Source organism: Carcharhinus amblyrhynchos, chromosome 3 (assembly GCF_965287045.1).
Source record: "Carcharhinus amblyrhynchos chromosome 3, sCarAmb.v2.hapA, whole genome shotgun sequence".
In the NCBI taxonomy this organism is placed as follows: domain Eukaryota; kingdom Metazoa; phylum Chordata; class Chondrichthyes; order Carcharhiniformes; family Carcharhinidae; genus Carcharhinus; species Carcharhinus amblyrhynchos.
In genome coordinates, this window is record NC_137326.1 from 139,732,338 (window position 1) to 139,748,241 (window position 15,904).

The 15,904-nt window shown below is 48.8% G+C and overlaps 1 protein-coding gene across 1 annotated transcript in view; it reads right to left on the reverse strand.

Moving 5' to 3' along the window:
- Positions 1 to 15,904, reverse strand: part of lpp (LIM domain containing preferred translocation partner in lipoma) — a 191,877-nt gene that overhangs the window by 65,227 nt on the left and 110,746 nt on the right. Inside the window, exon 4 of the mRNA XM_080186123.1 lies at positions 13,858 to 14,553. Within this exon, the coding sequence (XP_080042249.1) occupies positions 13,858 to 14,553 (696 nt within the window). The remainder of the gene's footprint in view (positions 1 to 13,857; positions 14,554 to 15,904) is intronic.

Here is a 15,904-nt window from a genome sequence, read left to right on the forward strand (position 1 = left end):
ATCATCCTAACCCACACATCTTTGGACTGAGAGAGGAAACTGGAGCACCCAGAGGAAACCCACACAGACATGGGGAGAATGTGGCTGCCAGAGGAGGTGGTGGAAGCAGGAACATTAGTAACATTTAAGCGGCATCTGGATGGGTAGATAAATATGGAGGGAATAGAGGGATACGGACCAAGTAAAAGGGCAGAAGGTTTTTTTTCAGTCTAGTTTGGGCAGCTTGGTCAGCACAGGCTTGGAGGACCGAAGGGCCTGTTCCTCTGCTGTACTTTATTCTTTGTTTGTTACGGATTGGTCAGATGGGCAGAGAAATGGCACCTGGTATTTAACCCTGATAAGTGCAAGGTGTTGGAACTTTGGAAGAGGCAACAAGACGAGGGAGTATTTAATGAACGACAGGACACTGGGAAGCTCAAAGGAACAGACTGATCTTGGGGGAATTGTTCACCGATCCCTGAAGATAGCAGAGCAGATGAATAGGATTGTTAATCAGACAAATGGGACTTTTATCAGTCACGGTGTAGAATACAAGAGCAAGGAGATAATGTTGGAATTGTAGAGGGTGTTGAGGAGGCCACAGCTGGGGTACGGTGTGCAGTTCTGGTCACCTCACTATAGGAAGGATGTGATTGTACTGGAGGGGATGCAGAGGAGGGTCACCAGGATGCTGCCTGGGGTGGAACATTTGAGCTGTAAGGACAGGCTGGATGGGCTTGGATTGTTTTCCCTAGAGCAGAGAAGGCTGAGGGGGGACATGATCGAGGTGTATAAGATTATGAGGGGTAGGGACAGGGGGAATAGGGAGCAGCTGTTCCCCTTGGTTGAGGGGTCAATCATAAGGGGGCAGAGTTTTAGGGTGAGGGGAAGGAGATTCAGAGGGAATTTAAGCAAAAACCTTTTTACTCAGAGAGTTTTGGGAATCTGGAATGTGTTACCTGGGAAGAGAGTGGAGGCTGGAAACTTAAAACCTGTAAAAAGAATTTGGATGAGCACCTGAAATATCAAAACACTCGAATGGATAAGGGACAAGTGTTGGAAAATTAATGTTCCATTCGTGATTGTAATCATGCATGCACTTAATGGACCGAAGGGCCTTTTCTCAGCTCTCTGACTGTGACTCTGACATGCCATTTTCTTTCAAACTCCTTTGTACCCGCTGTTTGTATCTGCTTACTCACTATATCTGCATGAAAACCTGTTGTGTTCCTTGTATGAGCACATTAATTCTTGTCTCTATATCTAAGTAAATGCACACACTTGCACACACCAGCCCCCCAGTTGATCCTGTCCACTGGTTAAATCATCCATCACTCTGCACTGACAATGCAGTATAACCTGTTTTGCTGAATTTCCTGCAGCTTTCCCATGACCTGCACTCTTTATCAGGCATGATGTGGAAATAGGTTGGACTAAAACCTGGTGTTGTCAGACTTTTTACTCTTTATCAGGCAGCATGGCCCTCTTACAGCTTCACAAGAAACTCCACAGTGATATGAAGCCCAGATCTAAAGGGGGTGCTCCTGGCAGGGTGAAGCCAAACCTTCTCACACCAACGGCTCAAACTCTTCAAGTCTGCACTGGGACCCTCTGCGAATGGTCTCTAGAATCTTTGGCTGGATGTTTTGCTGCCATTTACCCTGTGCTGGAGGCAGCTGAGATTGATGCACTGGACCCCCCTCAGATCTCGTTCCTGTTCAGTTTGAAGAGAAAGACTTGTGTTTCTGCAGGAACGTTCGCGATGGCAGGATGTCTTGAAACAGTCAAGGAAGTGAAGCAGAGTCACTCTCATAATGTATGGATCACAGCAACAAATTTGTGCACAGCAGGATCCCACAAAAATTTCTGCAGCTTTTATCAGGACGCTTACTGATTCCTGTTCACCCATCAGCCTCTGCAATCATTCAGCTGCTTCGGTTCCTGATCCAATAAAGCCTTAAATCTAACATTTTTATCTCCAGTTTAAATGCCCTCTTTCCCACCACCTTTCCACAGTCTCTGTTTCTCCAGCTGTGACCTCTTCGGAATCGCTGGTTCTAATCACTCCACCTTTGGTGGCCATTCCTTCAGTCACCTCGGCTCCGGAATTCTCTCCACCTCTTTACCCCTCCATCCCCATTTTCACACGCTCCTTAAAACCTACATTTTTGAGTAAAATATGTCACTAGTCTTAATACTGCCATTGATTTGGTATCCTCTGTGGGGGACGGTACCTGCGAGAAACACCTTGCCCTGTATCTGGATATTAAGCAGGCAAGGAGACAGCCAGTGGCAAACAGAATGGCAAAGTGGGGAAGGATGGACCCTGGTGCCCCAGAAGCTGCATTTGCAGCACAGGAACAGGCCCTTCGCCCCTCTGAGCCTGCACTGACCATGCTGCCCCCGTCTGAACTAAAACCCTCTACCCTTCTGGGGACCATATCCCTCTATTCCCATCCTATTCATCTATTTATCAAGACTCCCCTTAAAACTCACTGTCGTATCTGCTTCTACTACCTCCCCCCCCCAATGAGTTCCAGGCACCCACTACTCTCTGTGTAAAAAGTCTGCCTTGTACATCTCCCTTAAACCTTGCCCCTCGCACCTTAAACCTGTGTCCCCTAGTAATTGACTCTTCCACCCTGGGAAAAAGCTTCTGACTATCCACTCTGTCCATGCCTCTCATAATCTTGTCGACTTCTATCAGGTCTCCCCTCAACCTCCATCATTCCAGTGAGAACAAATCAAGTTTCTCCAACCTCTCCTCATATCTAATGCCCTCCATACCAGGCAACATCCTGGTAAATCTTTTCTGTACCCTCTACCAATAAAAGCTAACACACCGTACACCTTCTTAACAACCTTATCAACCTGGGTGCCAACTTTCAGGGATCTATGCACATGTACACCGAGATCTCTCTGATCGTCAACACTGTCAAGAGTCTTTCCATTAGCCCAATACTCTGTAATCCTGTTACTCTTTCCAAAGTGAATCACCTCACACTTTTCCGCATTAAACTCCATTTTCCACCTCTCGGCCCAGCTCGGCAGCTTATCTATGTCCCTCTGCAAACTGTAACATCCATCCTCACTGTCTACAACTCCTCCGACTTTAGTGTCGTCAGCAAATTTACTAACCCATCCTTCTACACCCTCATCTAGGTCATTTATAAAAATGACAAACAGCAGTGGCCCCAAAACAGATCCCTGCGGCACACCCCTTGTAACTGAACTCCAGGTTGAATATTTCTCATCAACCACCACCCTCTGTCTTCTATCAGCGAGCCAATTCCTGATCCAAACTGCTAAATCACCCTCAATCCCATGCATCTGCATTTTCTGCAGTAGCCTGCCATGGGAAACCTTTGCTAAAATCCATATACACCACGTCAACTGCCTTACCCTTATCCACCTCTTTGGTCACCTTTTCAAAAAACTCGATAAGGTTTGTGAGGCACGACCTACCCTTCACAAAACCGTGTTGACAATCACATATCAAATTATTCCTTTCTAGATGATTATAAATCCTATCCCTTATAATTCTTTCCAAAACTTTGCCCACAACAGAAATAAGGCTCACCGGTCTATAATTCCCAGGATGGTCTCTACTCCGCTTCTTAAACAAGGGGACAACATTTGCTATCCTCCAGTCTTCTGGCACTATCCCTGTAGACAATGACGACATGAAGATCAAAGCCAAAGGCTCTGCAATCTCCTCCCTAGCTTCCCGGAGAATCCTAGAATAAATCCCATCTGGCCCAGGGGACTTATCTATTTTCACACTTTCTAGAATTGCCAACACCTCCTCCTTATGTACCTCAATCCCGTCTAATCTAAAAGCCTGTATCTCAGTATTCTCCTCAACTACATTGACTTTTTCCGGCGTGAATACTGACGAAAAATATTCATTTAGTGCCTCTCCTATCTCTTCAGGCTCCACGCACAACTTCCCACTACTGTCCCTGACTGGCCCTAATCTTACCCTAATCGTTAAGGAGCGCAGTATTCCAGACACAGCCTCACCAAAGTGCGATGTAACTGAAGCAAACCTCCCCACTTTGATCTTTAATTTCCCTTTGAATAAATCCTGCAATCTTCCAGCGTTTAATGTGCTGCTTTTTAAATTTCCCCGACAAGCCTTAATGACATCGAGGGGTGTGGGAAGAAGGTTACATTGAGATTGGGGCCATGATTGCCCCATGGAGGAGCCGGCTCGAAGGGCCAAATGGCCTACGCCTGTTCCCAGTTTCTGTGTTTCCCCAATAGACAGTTTCCCATTTCCCCACATTATTCTCCACCTCCCAGATCTTTGCCCACTCATTTTAGCCTCTATTATCTTTCTCGAGCCTCCGTGTGGGCGATTTTCCAAAAAAAAGCAAAGTGCCCAAAAGGTGGGAAAACGGGAGATTTTCCCACCAGTTTTTTGGACACATTTGGGTGAATTTGGGGCAGTCTGTGCTTCCCGGAGTCCACCCAGGGGATTCACACTGGGGAGAGGGGGGGAGTGGGTGAGGGTTGTGTGGGGGGGGGGGGGGGGGGGGGGGTCCTCACCCCACCCGAGAGACCGGCATCGACTCATGGTCCACACAGAAACCAATGATCAGAGGAAAAGGATTGAGGACACACAGTCTGTGTGTGAGGAACTAATGAGAAAGTTAGAAAGCAAGAAGCTAACGGGAGTCTGGAGCCTGGAGTATTTTCACTGGCCTGGATTAGCGAGTATAGGAACAGGAGCATTTAACAGGTCTCCGTGTTTGGAGAAATAGTTCAGGAAGGAGGGTTTCCGATTCCTGGATCATCCCAATCAGTTTGGGAGCTGGAGGGACCTCTCAGGGTGGCTGGGTTTCTCTGCAACAGAGCTGAGGCCAATGTCCTCGTAGGAATGTTAAGCCCTGTTATAGGGGGAGGGTCTGAATAATTTGGCAGGGAAATGGAAGCTAGAATGAAACATCAGAGAGGAGGAACTGTGCACAAAGGATTGAAAGAGACAGCTAGGATCGGAGTGGAGAATAGTTCAGATGGAGGAGGGAAGCTAAATGTATCCTCATTGGCCACAGCTGAAGTTTCAGAGGAGCGGAGGAGGATAGCCAATGCTGTTCCTTTGTTTAAGAAGGACAACAGGAATAACCCAGGAAATTACAGGCCAGTGAGCCTCACATCAGTGGTAGGGAAATTATTGGAAAAGATTCTTAGGGACAGGATTCACTCACATTTGGAAAGAAATGGACTTATTAGTGATCGACAGCATGGTTTTGTGAAGGGGAGGCCGTGTCTCACTAACTTGATCAATTTTTTTGAGAAAGTGACGAAGATGGTTGATAAGGATTGGGCAGTGGATGTTGTCTACATGGACTTCAGTAAGGCCTTTGACAAGATCCCTCATGGCAGACTGGTGCAGAAGGTGAAGTTTCACAGGATCAGAGAAGAGATGTCAAGATGGACACAGCACTGGCTTGGCCACAGAAGACAGATGATAGCTGTGGAAGGGTGCTTATCTGAATGGACAGCTGTGACTAGTGATGTTCCACGGGGATCAGTTCTGGGACCTTTGTTGTTCATTGTGTATATATAAATGATCTGGAGTAAAATGTAGCTGATCTGATTCGTAAGTTCGCAGACAACACCAAAATTGGTGGAATTACAGATAGTGATGAGGATTGTCGGACGATACAGCAAGATATAGACCGGTTGGAAACTTGGGTGGAGAGCTGGCAGATGGAGTTTAATCTGGACAAGTGTGAGGTAATGCATTTTGGAAGGTCCAATGTGTGTAAGAATTATACAGTAAATAGTAGAACCTCAGGATTATTACAGGCTAAACAATGCCAGTGATTGGTAACCAATGGCCTGATGTATTTGTGAGGGCTGGAAGCTGCTGAGAGTCACGTCTATGGGATTGAGATGCCAGATTCCCAAAACAACAGGTTTATTTGGTAGCAAACGACACCAGCTTTCCTGAAGCTAGCGCTCCGAAAGCTAGTGGCTTGTGCTACCAATGAAACCTGTTGGACTTTAACCTGGTGTTGTGAGACTTCTCACTGTACAAATCATTCCCACAATGTTAACTAGACCTTGAAAGATGGAGAAAAAAGACCTGCGTTTATATAGCACCTTTCAAGTCTTCAGGACATCACGGAACACTTTAAATCTAATTCAGTACTATTTGAAACAGAGTCACTGGTGTAATATAGGAAACGTGGCAGACAATTTATGCACAGCAAGATCCCACAAACAGTGTTGCGGTAATGATGAGACGATAATGTGCTTGAGGAACAAACATTGGCCAGAAAACAGGAGAACTTCCCAACTCCTCTTCAAAATAGATTCATCGGGTGAATGGGAATTCTATTCACAAATAGGGCATATAAAGACACAAACTCAATTTACAGAATAATGATTGGAATGCGAGTCTTTAAGGTGATCAAGTTTTCAAGGTACAGACAATGTGAGTGGAGAGAGGGTTAAGCACAGGTTAAAGAGATGTGTATTGTCTCCAGGCAGGACAGTTAGTGAGATTTTGCGAGCCGAGGCAAATCATGGGGGTTACAGATAGTGCGACATGAACCCAAGGTCCCGGTTGGGGCCGTCCTCATGTGTGCGGAACTCGGCTATCAGTCTCTGCTCAGAAGGGTCTCTCCTGCACCGTGGTATTGCACTGTGACTCTGTGATGTGTGAGGAGCTGGAACAGTTATCTGAAGTTTGGGTTCAGCATCAGCTCAGGAGCAAATCCTGGGGATTTCCGTGTGATGATCCCGCCGACAATGACTGCGAATTCTGAGTAATTTCACTTTCTGGGACTGGCAGTGGTCACAAGTGGGGATAACGGCTCTGAAATCCAAACGGGATCAGGAGGCTACCCAATACCAGCCAGCCCTTGAAGAAGAAGATTCCGTTATGGAATCCTGAATGTAGAATATCCGAGTCTGCCTGCTTTTTACAGCGTAAGGGGGAAACTCACTCTGTAAATGTAAAGTACTAATGATGTGGATGTGCCGGCGTTGGACTGGGGTAAACACAGTAAAAAGTCTGACAACACCAGGTTTTAGTCCAACCGATTTGGACTAAAACCTGGTGTTGTCAGACTTTTTACAATGTAAAGTACGGCAGACACGTGGGTCTGAGATCTGCTGCTGTGGACTAATCAGCCATCTTAAAAGAATTAAATCGACAGAAGTGGTGATCCGCTGGAACCACTAAATACCTGTAAAAATCAAAAACACTCCAAAACCAGCACAGCAAAACCACTGGCTCCAACTTGCCACTTCAGACACATTTCTTGTTGTGAAATTGCCACAGCCAAATGGAGAAAGAATGTGAGAACCTCCCCCCCACCCTGTATTGACGCTGCTTCCAGGCAGCTCTCTGGCCTTCTCTGGGTCTCAGCTTCCCTGCAGCTCACTGGATATGTTCCTGGACGTAAGGATCCATGGAGCTGAGTAGGTGCATCTTTACCCACAATTTCACATTCGGCAAACCGCAATTAAAAATATTTTCTTTCAAGATGTAGGTATGTGGTCAGTAAGAATTATTTGGTATCTGTAACGCAGAGGATAGCAGAACTGAGGGAGTGCCGCACTGTCAGAGGGTCAGTGCTGAGGGAGTGCCGCACTGTCAGAGGGTCAGTGCTGAGGGAGTGCCGCACTGTCAGAGGGTCAGTGCTGAGGGAGTGCCGCACTGACAGAGGGTCAGTGCTGAGGGAGTGCCGCACTGACAGAGGGTCAGTGCTGAGGGAGCGCTGCACTGTCAGAGGGTCAATGCTGAGGGAGTGCCGCACTGTCAGAGGGTCAGTGCTGAGGGAGTGCCGCATTGTCAGAGGGTCAGTACTGAGGGAGTGCCGCACTGTCAGAGGGTCAGTGCTGAGGGAGTGCCGCACTGACAGAGGGTCAGTGCCGAGGGAGTGCCGCATTGTCAGAGGGTCAGTACTGAGGGAGTGCCGCACTGTCAGAGGGTCAGTGCTGAGGGAGTGCCGCACTGTCAGAGGGTCAGTGCTGAGGGAGTGCCGCACTGTCAGAGGGTCAGTGCTGAGGGAGTGCCGCACTGTCAGAGGGTCAGTGCTGAGGGAGTGCCGCACTGTCAGAGGGTCAGTGCTGAGGGAGTGCCACACTGTCAGAGGGTCAGTGCTGAGGGAGTGCCGCACTGTCAGAGATGTGAATTCTTAGTTATGACATTAAATCTAAAGCCTGGTTTTAAGTGGATGTAAATATTTTGGATTGTTCTCTCTGACCATGTACCCGGTCTGTGTCCCAATACAGTGGCTGCAGAACTCAGCGCAGATGAAATCCTGGGGGCAGGAGGGTAGAGAACAGGAGTGTGAGGAGTAAACGGGTACAGATTTATCGTTGAGAAGTGGTTAGCTGAGGAATGAATGGAAAGGGTAAATGCTGAAATCACAGTGATAGGGAGACAGCAGGTGATGGAGAGGTGGCAGAGATGGAAGTCAGACTGAGGACATCATGTCCTGTGCTGAGAAAGCACACTTATCTGTAATTTTGCTCATTAGGAGGTGACGCTGGTGGGAGTCATCAACGTCATTCCTGAAAGCTGCGGATCAAATTGTGCAGAGATGTCTGGCAACCAATGAATATCTCCCAACAGATGTCAGGAGTGAAAATCTACAGCAAGTGTCACAGAGAGTGTCCTCTCCCATCAATTACACACTGCCTGAGAGCTTTTGCACTCACTCTGACCATACTCTGTATTCTCAGCAACATTTAGACAAATGCTTTGAAATCAACAAGTAATTCTGCATTGAGAATTGTCCTTTGTTTGACTGGAATGAGCTATTCGATCAGCTCACTCTTAACTACAGAGAATCTCAAACAGTCTTCCCATAAAAATCCTTTGTTTAATGAGGTGGAATTAAATTTTTGACTTCAATGAAGATTGGCATAAGCAGAATAGAATCACAGAATCCCTCCAGTGCAGAAGAGGCCATTTGGCCCATTGAGTCTGCACTGGCTCTCTGACAGAGTACCTTACCCAGGCCCTATCCCCCACCCAATTCCTGCAATGCCACACATTTACCATGGCTGATCACCAGCATGTCTTTCAGACTGAGGGAGGAAACCGGAGCACCCAGAAGAAACCCACGCAGACACGGGGAGAATGTGCAAATTCTGCACAGACAGTGACCCATGTTAGGAATCAAACCCTGGTCACTGGTGCTGCGAGGCAGCAGTGCTAACCACTGTGCCAGTGTTAACCACTGGACCATGTCAGCCAGGTAGTAAAGTTTTGGAATGTGCCTGGGATAGTTTCCTGTAATCCGGCTGATAATGGGGAGAGTTATAATCGGGATATATCTGATACTGAATCAGATTTTGTTCACAGCTGATCAACACTCGCAAACTTATCGAATAGCAATTGTAAAATCATCGAATTCAATGTAATGTTTGAAAGGAGTAAATGTGGAACTGTGATGTAGGTAAGACTGATTTCATAAAATGAGAGAATAGACTGTCCATAGAAAACAGAGCCAATCAGGAGGTCAATGCGCGGCACTCAAATCGAAGAAACCAGTTTGTGAAACGACTGGAGAAACTGCCGGGGAATAAAACCAGCTGGGAGCGAGTGAGAATATCACGGCTGATATTTTTCTCATCCCCATTCTCCTGCCTTTTCCCCATAACCCCTAATCCCCTTACTGATCAAGAACCTATCTATCCCTGTCTTAAAGACACTCAATGACCTGGCCTCCACAGCCTTCTGCAGCAAAGAGTTCCACAGATTCCCCACTCTCTGGCTGAAGAAATCCCTCCTCATCCCTGTTTTAAAGGATTGTCCCTTTAGCCTGAGGTTGTGCCCTCTGGCTCTAGTTTTTTCTGATATGGAGATGCCAGCGTTGGACTGGGGTAAACACAGTAAGAAGTCTGACAACACCAGGTTAAAGTCCAACAGGTTTATTTGGTAGGAGCAACAGATGTGTCGAGTATAGGGCTAACGGGAGGACTCTGAATAGTGTGGATGAACAGAGGGATCTAGGTGTATGTGTACATAGATCCCTGAAAGTTGGGAATCAAGTAGATAAGGTTGTTAAGAAGGCGTACGGTGTCTTGGCGTTTATTGGTAGGGGGATTGAATTTAGGAGTCACAGCGTCATGTTGCAACTGTACACAACTCTGGTGCGGCCGCACTTGGAGTATTGTGTGCAGTTCTGGTCCCCACATTACAGGAAGGATGTGGAGGCTTTGGAGAGGGTGCAGAGGAGGTTTACCAGGATGTTGCCTGGTATGGAGGGGAGGTCCTATGAGGAGAGACTGAGGGATTTGAGGTTGTTTTTGTTAGAAAGAAGGCGGCTAAGAGGGGACCTTATTGAAACATATAAGATGATTAGAGGTTTGGATAGGGTGGACAGTGATAGCCTTTTTCCTCGGATGGAGAAAGCTAGCACAAGGGGGCATAGCTTTAAATTAAGGGGGGGTAGTTATAGGACGGATGTCAGGGGTAGGTTCTTTACCCAGAGGGTGGTGAGGGATTGGAATGCCCTGCCTGCTGCAGTTGTAAATGCGCCTAGTTTGGGGGTGTTTAAGAGATCCGTGGATAGGTTTATGGATGGAAAGGGATGGGTTTAGGTTAGAGGGTCATTGTTTTTTAACTGGTCGGCGCAACATCGTGGGCCGAAGGGCCTGTTCTGCGCTGTAATGTTCTATGTTCTATGTAAACGCCACTAGCTTTCGGAACACTGCTCCTTCATCAGGTGAGTGGGGAGTTCTGATCACAAACAGGGCATATAATACAGGGAATATGTGTGTGCCTTTATATGCCCTGTTTGTGATCAGAACTCCCCACTCACCTGATGGAGGAGCAGTGTTCCGAAAGCTAGTGGCATTTACTATCAAATAAACCTGTTGGACTTTAACCTGGTGTTGTAAGACTTCTTACTCTAATTTTTTCTACCAGTGGAAACACCCTCTTCATGTCCACTCTATCCAGGCCTCGCAGTATCCTGTAAGTTTCAATAAGAAACTGGATACTGTAAGTTTCCCCTCATCCTTCTAAGCCATCAGGTGCTTCCCTCCCTTCTTAAATAGCGGTGTTACATTGGTTACTTTTGAATCCTCTGGGACCCTCCCTGCCTCCAGTGATTCCTGAAAGATCACCAACAATGCCTTCACAATTTCCTCAGCTACCTCTTTTAGAACGCTCTGACAGTGCGGCACTCCCTCAGCACTGACCCTCTGACAGTGCGGCACTCCCTCAGCACTGACCCTCTGACAGTGCGGCGCTCCCTCAGCACTGACCCTCTGACAGTGCGGCACTCCCTCAGCACTGACCCTCTGACAGTGCGGCACTCCCTCAGCACTGACCCTCTGACAGTGCGGCACTCCCTCAGCACTGACCCTCTGACAGTGCGGCACTCCCTCAGCACTGACCCTCTGACAGTGCGGCACTCCCTCAGCACTGACCCTCTGACAGTGCGGCGCTCCCTCAGCACTGACCCTCTGACAGTGCGGCACTCCCTCAGCACTGACCCTCTGACAGTGCGGCACTCCCTCAGCACTGACCCTCTGACAGTGCGGCACTCCCTCAGCACTGACCCTCTGACAGTGCGGCACTCCCTCAGCACTGACCCTCTGACAGTGCGGCACTCCCTCAGCACTGACCCTCTGACAGTGCGGCACTCCCTCAGCACTGACCCTCTGACAGTGCGGCACTCCCTCAGCACTGACCCTCTGACAGTGCGGCACTCCCTCAAACGCTGCATGTGGATTGGTTAGAGGGTCTAATTCCTGTGCTCTATTCTCTGGAGTGGGAATAAAAGACCGGTTTGCCCCGATGTGAGGTGAGGCCACTCCCCACTCAGTCTCGCTGGCAGTCTGTGTTAAGAATGGACAGTTATACGGGTAAGATGGAGGAATGTGGGGAAACATGGACTAGCTTAGTGCTTAGAAAATAGGTGGCACGGACATATTGGGCAGAAGGGCCTGTTTCCATGCTGTAAAACTCTGTGACTCTAATCCAGGGGTGATGAGAGGTGGGGACAGATGAGTGCCCTGCTGCCTGCTTTTCCTGTTTCTGGTTGCTGAACTTTTTAAAATCTTTTTCTTATCTCCACGACATTTGTAGATTGTGGATTGAATTCTGGCTGTCACGGTGCGTGACGTGTTGTTATTTAACCGTTCTGTGCTCTGAGGGGTGAGAGTGTCTCTCGTGTTGAGAATTCCACCGTTTTTTTGTCTTTCGGTTCAATGTAAACTTGCCTCCTTTTTAATGCGAGCAATTAACTCACCACTGATCAATCCAGGCTAATGAAACCCATCACAACAGCTCCCAGTAAACAACTAGCTCCAAACGAAAAGGTTTCACCTCCGTCGACACTCATTTATCTTTAACTGAGGGACAAATTCTAGAAAATAGCTGTCAGATACTCAACAGAGCAGCACTTAGCAGCGGAACAGGGAGAGCTGGCAGAACAGCGAGTGAAATGAGTCACACCTTCCTTCCCCAACACACACACACACATCCTTAATCTGCGCAAACTGCTTCCTGAGGGAATTGTCAAATCAACACAACAAGCCCATAATCACGGCACTAATCAGAATTAATATTTCCGCCTGGCTTCCTGTGCTTCTGAAGTCATTTATATTGGGACTTAATCAAAAATTGGACAGATCTCAAAGGGACAGTCACTTCTCTCTGGCAGTGTCAGGTGGTGACTGATCAGGGTGGTTACGCTAACACTGAGATCTCGTTCACACAGTGCGGAGATTACCAAAAGCAAAGGAGAATAAGAGACAGGGATGGAGGAGGCGGAGGAAGAGGGGAGGGTGGAGCAGAGGGTGGAGCGGAGGGCGAAGGGAGCAGGGTGAGTGGTGCTGGGAGAGTCCTGGCAGCTCAGGAGTAGTAGCACGGAATGTGATCTCCCTCACCTCAACCACGCTCCGAGGTAGTGACATGTCCAAAAGATTCACGGCCTCAACACACAAGGGTCTCCGTACGGAGACTGGATTAACATTCCGGAAGATAAGCACCTCCCCAGTGACAGAGTGTGCGATGGATTCACTGCCCAACTCACTCCACAGCCTGATAATTACAGACCGAGTGAAATATCTCCCTCCCTCCAATCGCGTCCCCTTAACCAGGCAACACATTGAACTCAACTCTTAACCAATGGCATTACAGAGTGCACCAATCACAACTCAGGACAGGCTTCCATGTATCGTCTTCCACAAAGACACCCCTCCCTATCCCGGCACCCTCCACCCCTCCCTATCCCGGCACCCTCCACCCCTCCCTATCCCGGCACCCTCCACCCTACACCCTCCCTATCCCGGCACCCTCCACCCCCACCCCTACACCCCTCCCTATCCCTGCACCCTCCACCCCTCCCTATCCCGGCACACTCCACCCCTCCATATCCCGGCGTCCTCCACCCCTACACCCCCCTATCCCTGCACTCTCCACCCCTACACCCCTCCCTATCTCGGCACTGTCCACCCCTACACCTCTCCCTATCCCTGCACCCTCCACCCCTCCCTATCCCTGCACCCTCCACCCCTGCACCCCTCCCTATCCTGGCACCCTCCACCCCTACACCCCTCCCTATCCTGGCACCCTCCACCCCTACACCCCTCCCTATCCCGGCACCTTCCGCCCCTCCCTATCCCGGCACCCTCCGTCCCTCCCTATCCCAGCACCGTCCACCCCTACACCCCTCCCTATCCCTGCACCCTCCACCCCTCCCTATCCCTGCACCCTCCACCCCTCCCTATCCCTGCACCCTCCACCCCTACACCCCTCCCTATCCCTGCACCTCCCCCACCAGCTCCACTCACCACCCCAACCCCCCTCCTCCACTCACCACCAACCTCAGGAATAGAACGAACAAAGGGCAGGGGAATGATCTGGAATGTTGTTAACACGAGCTGGTTTTGTACCTTGGCTTGGTGCGGTGGTGCACTGGGTCCTGCTGCCTGCTCAGTGATGTAGGTTTTCTTTGGCGGAATGCCTTGCTGGTAGGCATCAGGCTTCGGTCCGGGCGTGGCCTGGGTATAAGCTGCCTCTGGCCTCCAGGTATTCTGAGCTCCGTAACTCGGGTCACCGGCATATCCCACTCCAAAGGCTGGTGCTGGAGCCATGGGCCGTTGGTCTTGGTAGCGACTCGGTGCAGGAGTGTAGGTGTAGCCCGGTTCAGGGTATCTTGTGGGCATCACCCCATAACCATGGTCTGCAGAGCGAGGCTGCTGAGAAAAGTGCTGAGTTGGTGGAGCCGGATCAGGGAATCGGGGTGGCTGGTAGTTATACTGCTGATACTGAGAGGGGGCAGGGTCTGGCCCTGGCGGCGGAACTCCTTGCGGCATGAAATTGGGATTGGGTTGTGCCGTTTTAACTTGCACATTGAAGGCAGAGCGAGCTGGGGTGGAGGCCGTGGTGTAGGAGGCTGGAACGGGCTGGCTCTGGCTCTTTGGGGCCGAAGCTGTGCCCTGCGCTCCGTGGGGCTTTGCTGCTGCTTTCTTGGTGGCTGTGAGAAGAGGCTGAGAGGGGATAACCATCCTCTGATGGCCAATCACTGGGCTGTGAGAGGCCGTTGTTATTGGAGTTGACGAACCGATAGTCGAGGAAACTCCATGACTCTGAAAAAGAAGAAAAAGCTTCATGAACAAGGAGGAGAGATTGAACAGGGAGGTCAACTGAAGGTTGTGTGAGATGATCCATTAATATCTTTAAGATGTGGAGAAGATGGGTCCACTTGCAAAGATAACCAGCATGAAAGGCCATAAACGTCCGGAGACCAGGTCAGTAAGGAGCTCGTTAATGCATCAGAACCTCAGGAGAAACCTCATTACCCAGACCGTGAGGAGAATGTGGGACTGCCTCTCACTCAGAGTGAATATAACAGATATGTTTAAGGGGAAACAGGATAAGCATCGAGGGGGAGAGAGCAACAGGAGGAACTGTAACCACAGTGAGATCAGAAGGGGGCAAGAGAAGGTTCTGGAAACACTCAGGAAGGTTATCTGGCTGGAATGGCAGATTTGCTGTAACTTTTTAAGTGCTAGTGGGATTCACCTCACAAAGCTTACTGTGGAGAACGTGTCAAATGAACTCTGAACATTTCACAGGTTATTTAACATCTGCAGGAAAGCAGTAGAAACGTTACTCCCTGTTTAATCGCCGCTGCTGGAAAAATACTGGCTCAGCCCACGGTGATCCAGAGGGTCGGGCAAATCGGTGTCAATGAAAATTCACAACACACATCAGGATAATCATCCGCATTCTCTCCAAACCAATCCCACCAGTTATCCCAGGCCTGAGCCATCCCCATTCCCTGACTGTTTCACCTCCCCCACTCGCTGACTGAAACTTTCTTTTCATTTTTCCAGGGATTCCAAGGAAGTCTCCAAACAAATACTCCATTGGTCAGGTGATTTCCTGCCCCAACCTAAATCAGGAAGAGACTAACCCCCTTACTGAGCGAGTGCGAGGTCTGGAGACTCATTCATAAAACACAGGAGCAGAAGTAAGCTGTCTGGCTCAGCCAGTCTGCTCCAACATTCAATGAGATCTCGATCGATCTATTCGATAATTCCCACCTCCACTTTCCCGTCTTATTCCCAATAACCCTCGATTACCCATCTGATTAAAAATCTGCCTATCTCATCAACAGAATTACTCTCATCAACCCTCCCTCTTTCCTACTCAAAAACTCCCAGCTAGTTAGTTAAACACACTTTCCCCTTTAGAAATCCAAGCTGGTTCTTCCTCACCAACGTATATTTTTCCATGTGACTAATTCTATCACAAAAAACGTTTCGAGAAGTTTGCCCTCCACTGATGTTAAACTGACTGCTCTGTAACTGCTGAAGCTATCCTTATACCCTTTTTGAACAAGGGTGTAACATTTGCAATTCTCCAGCCCTCTGGCACCTCCCTGAGTCTGGAGAAAACGAGAAGATTATGGCCAATTCCTCTGAGATTTCCACT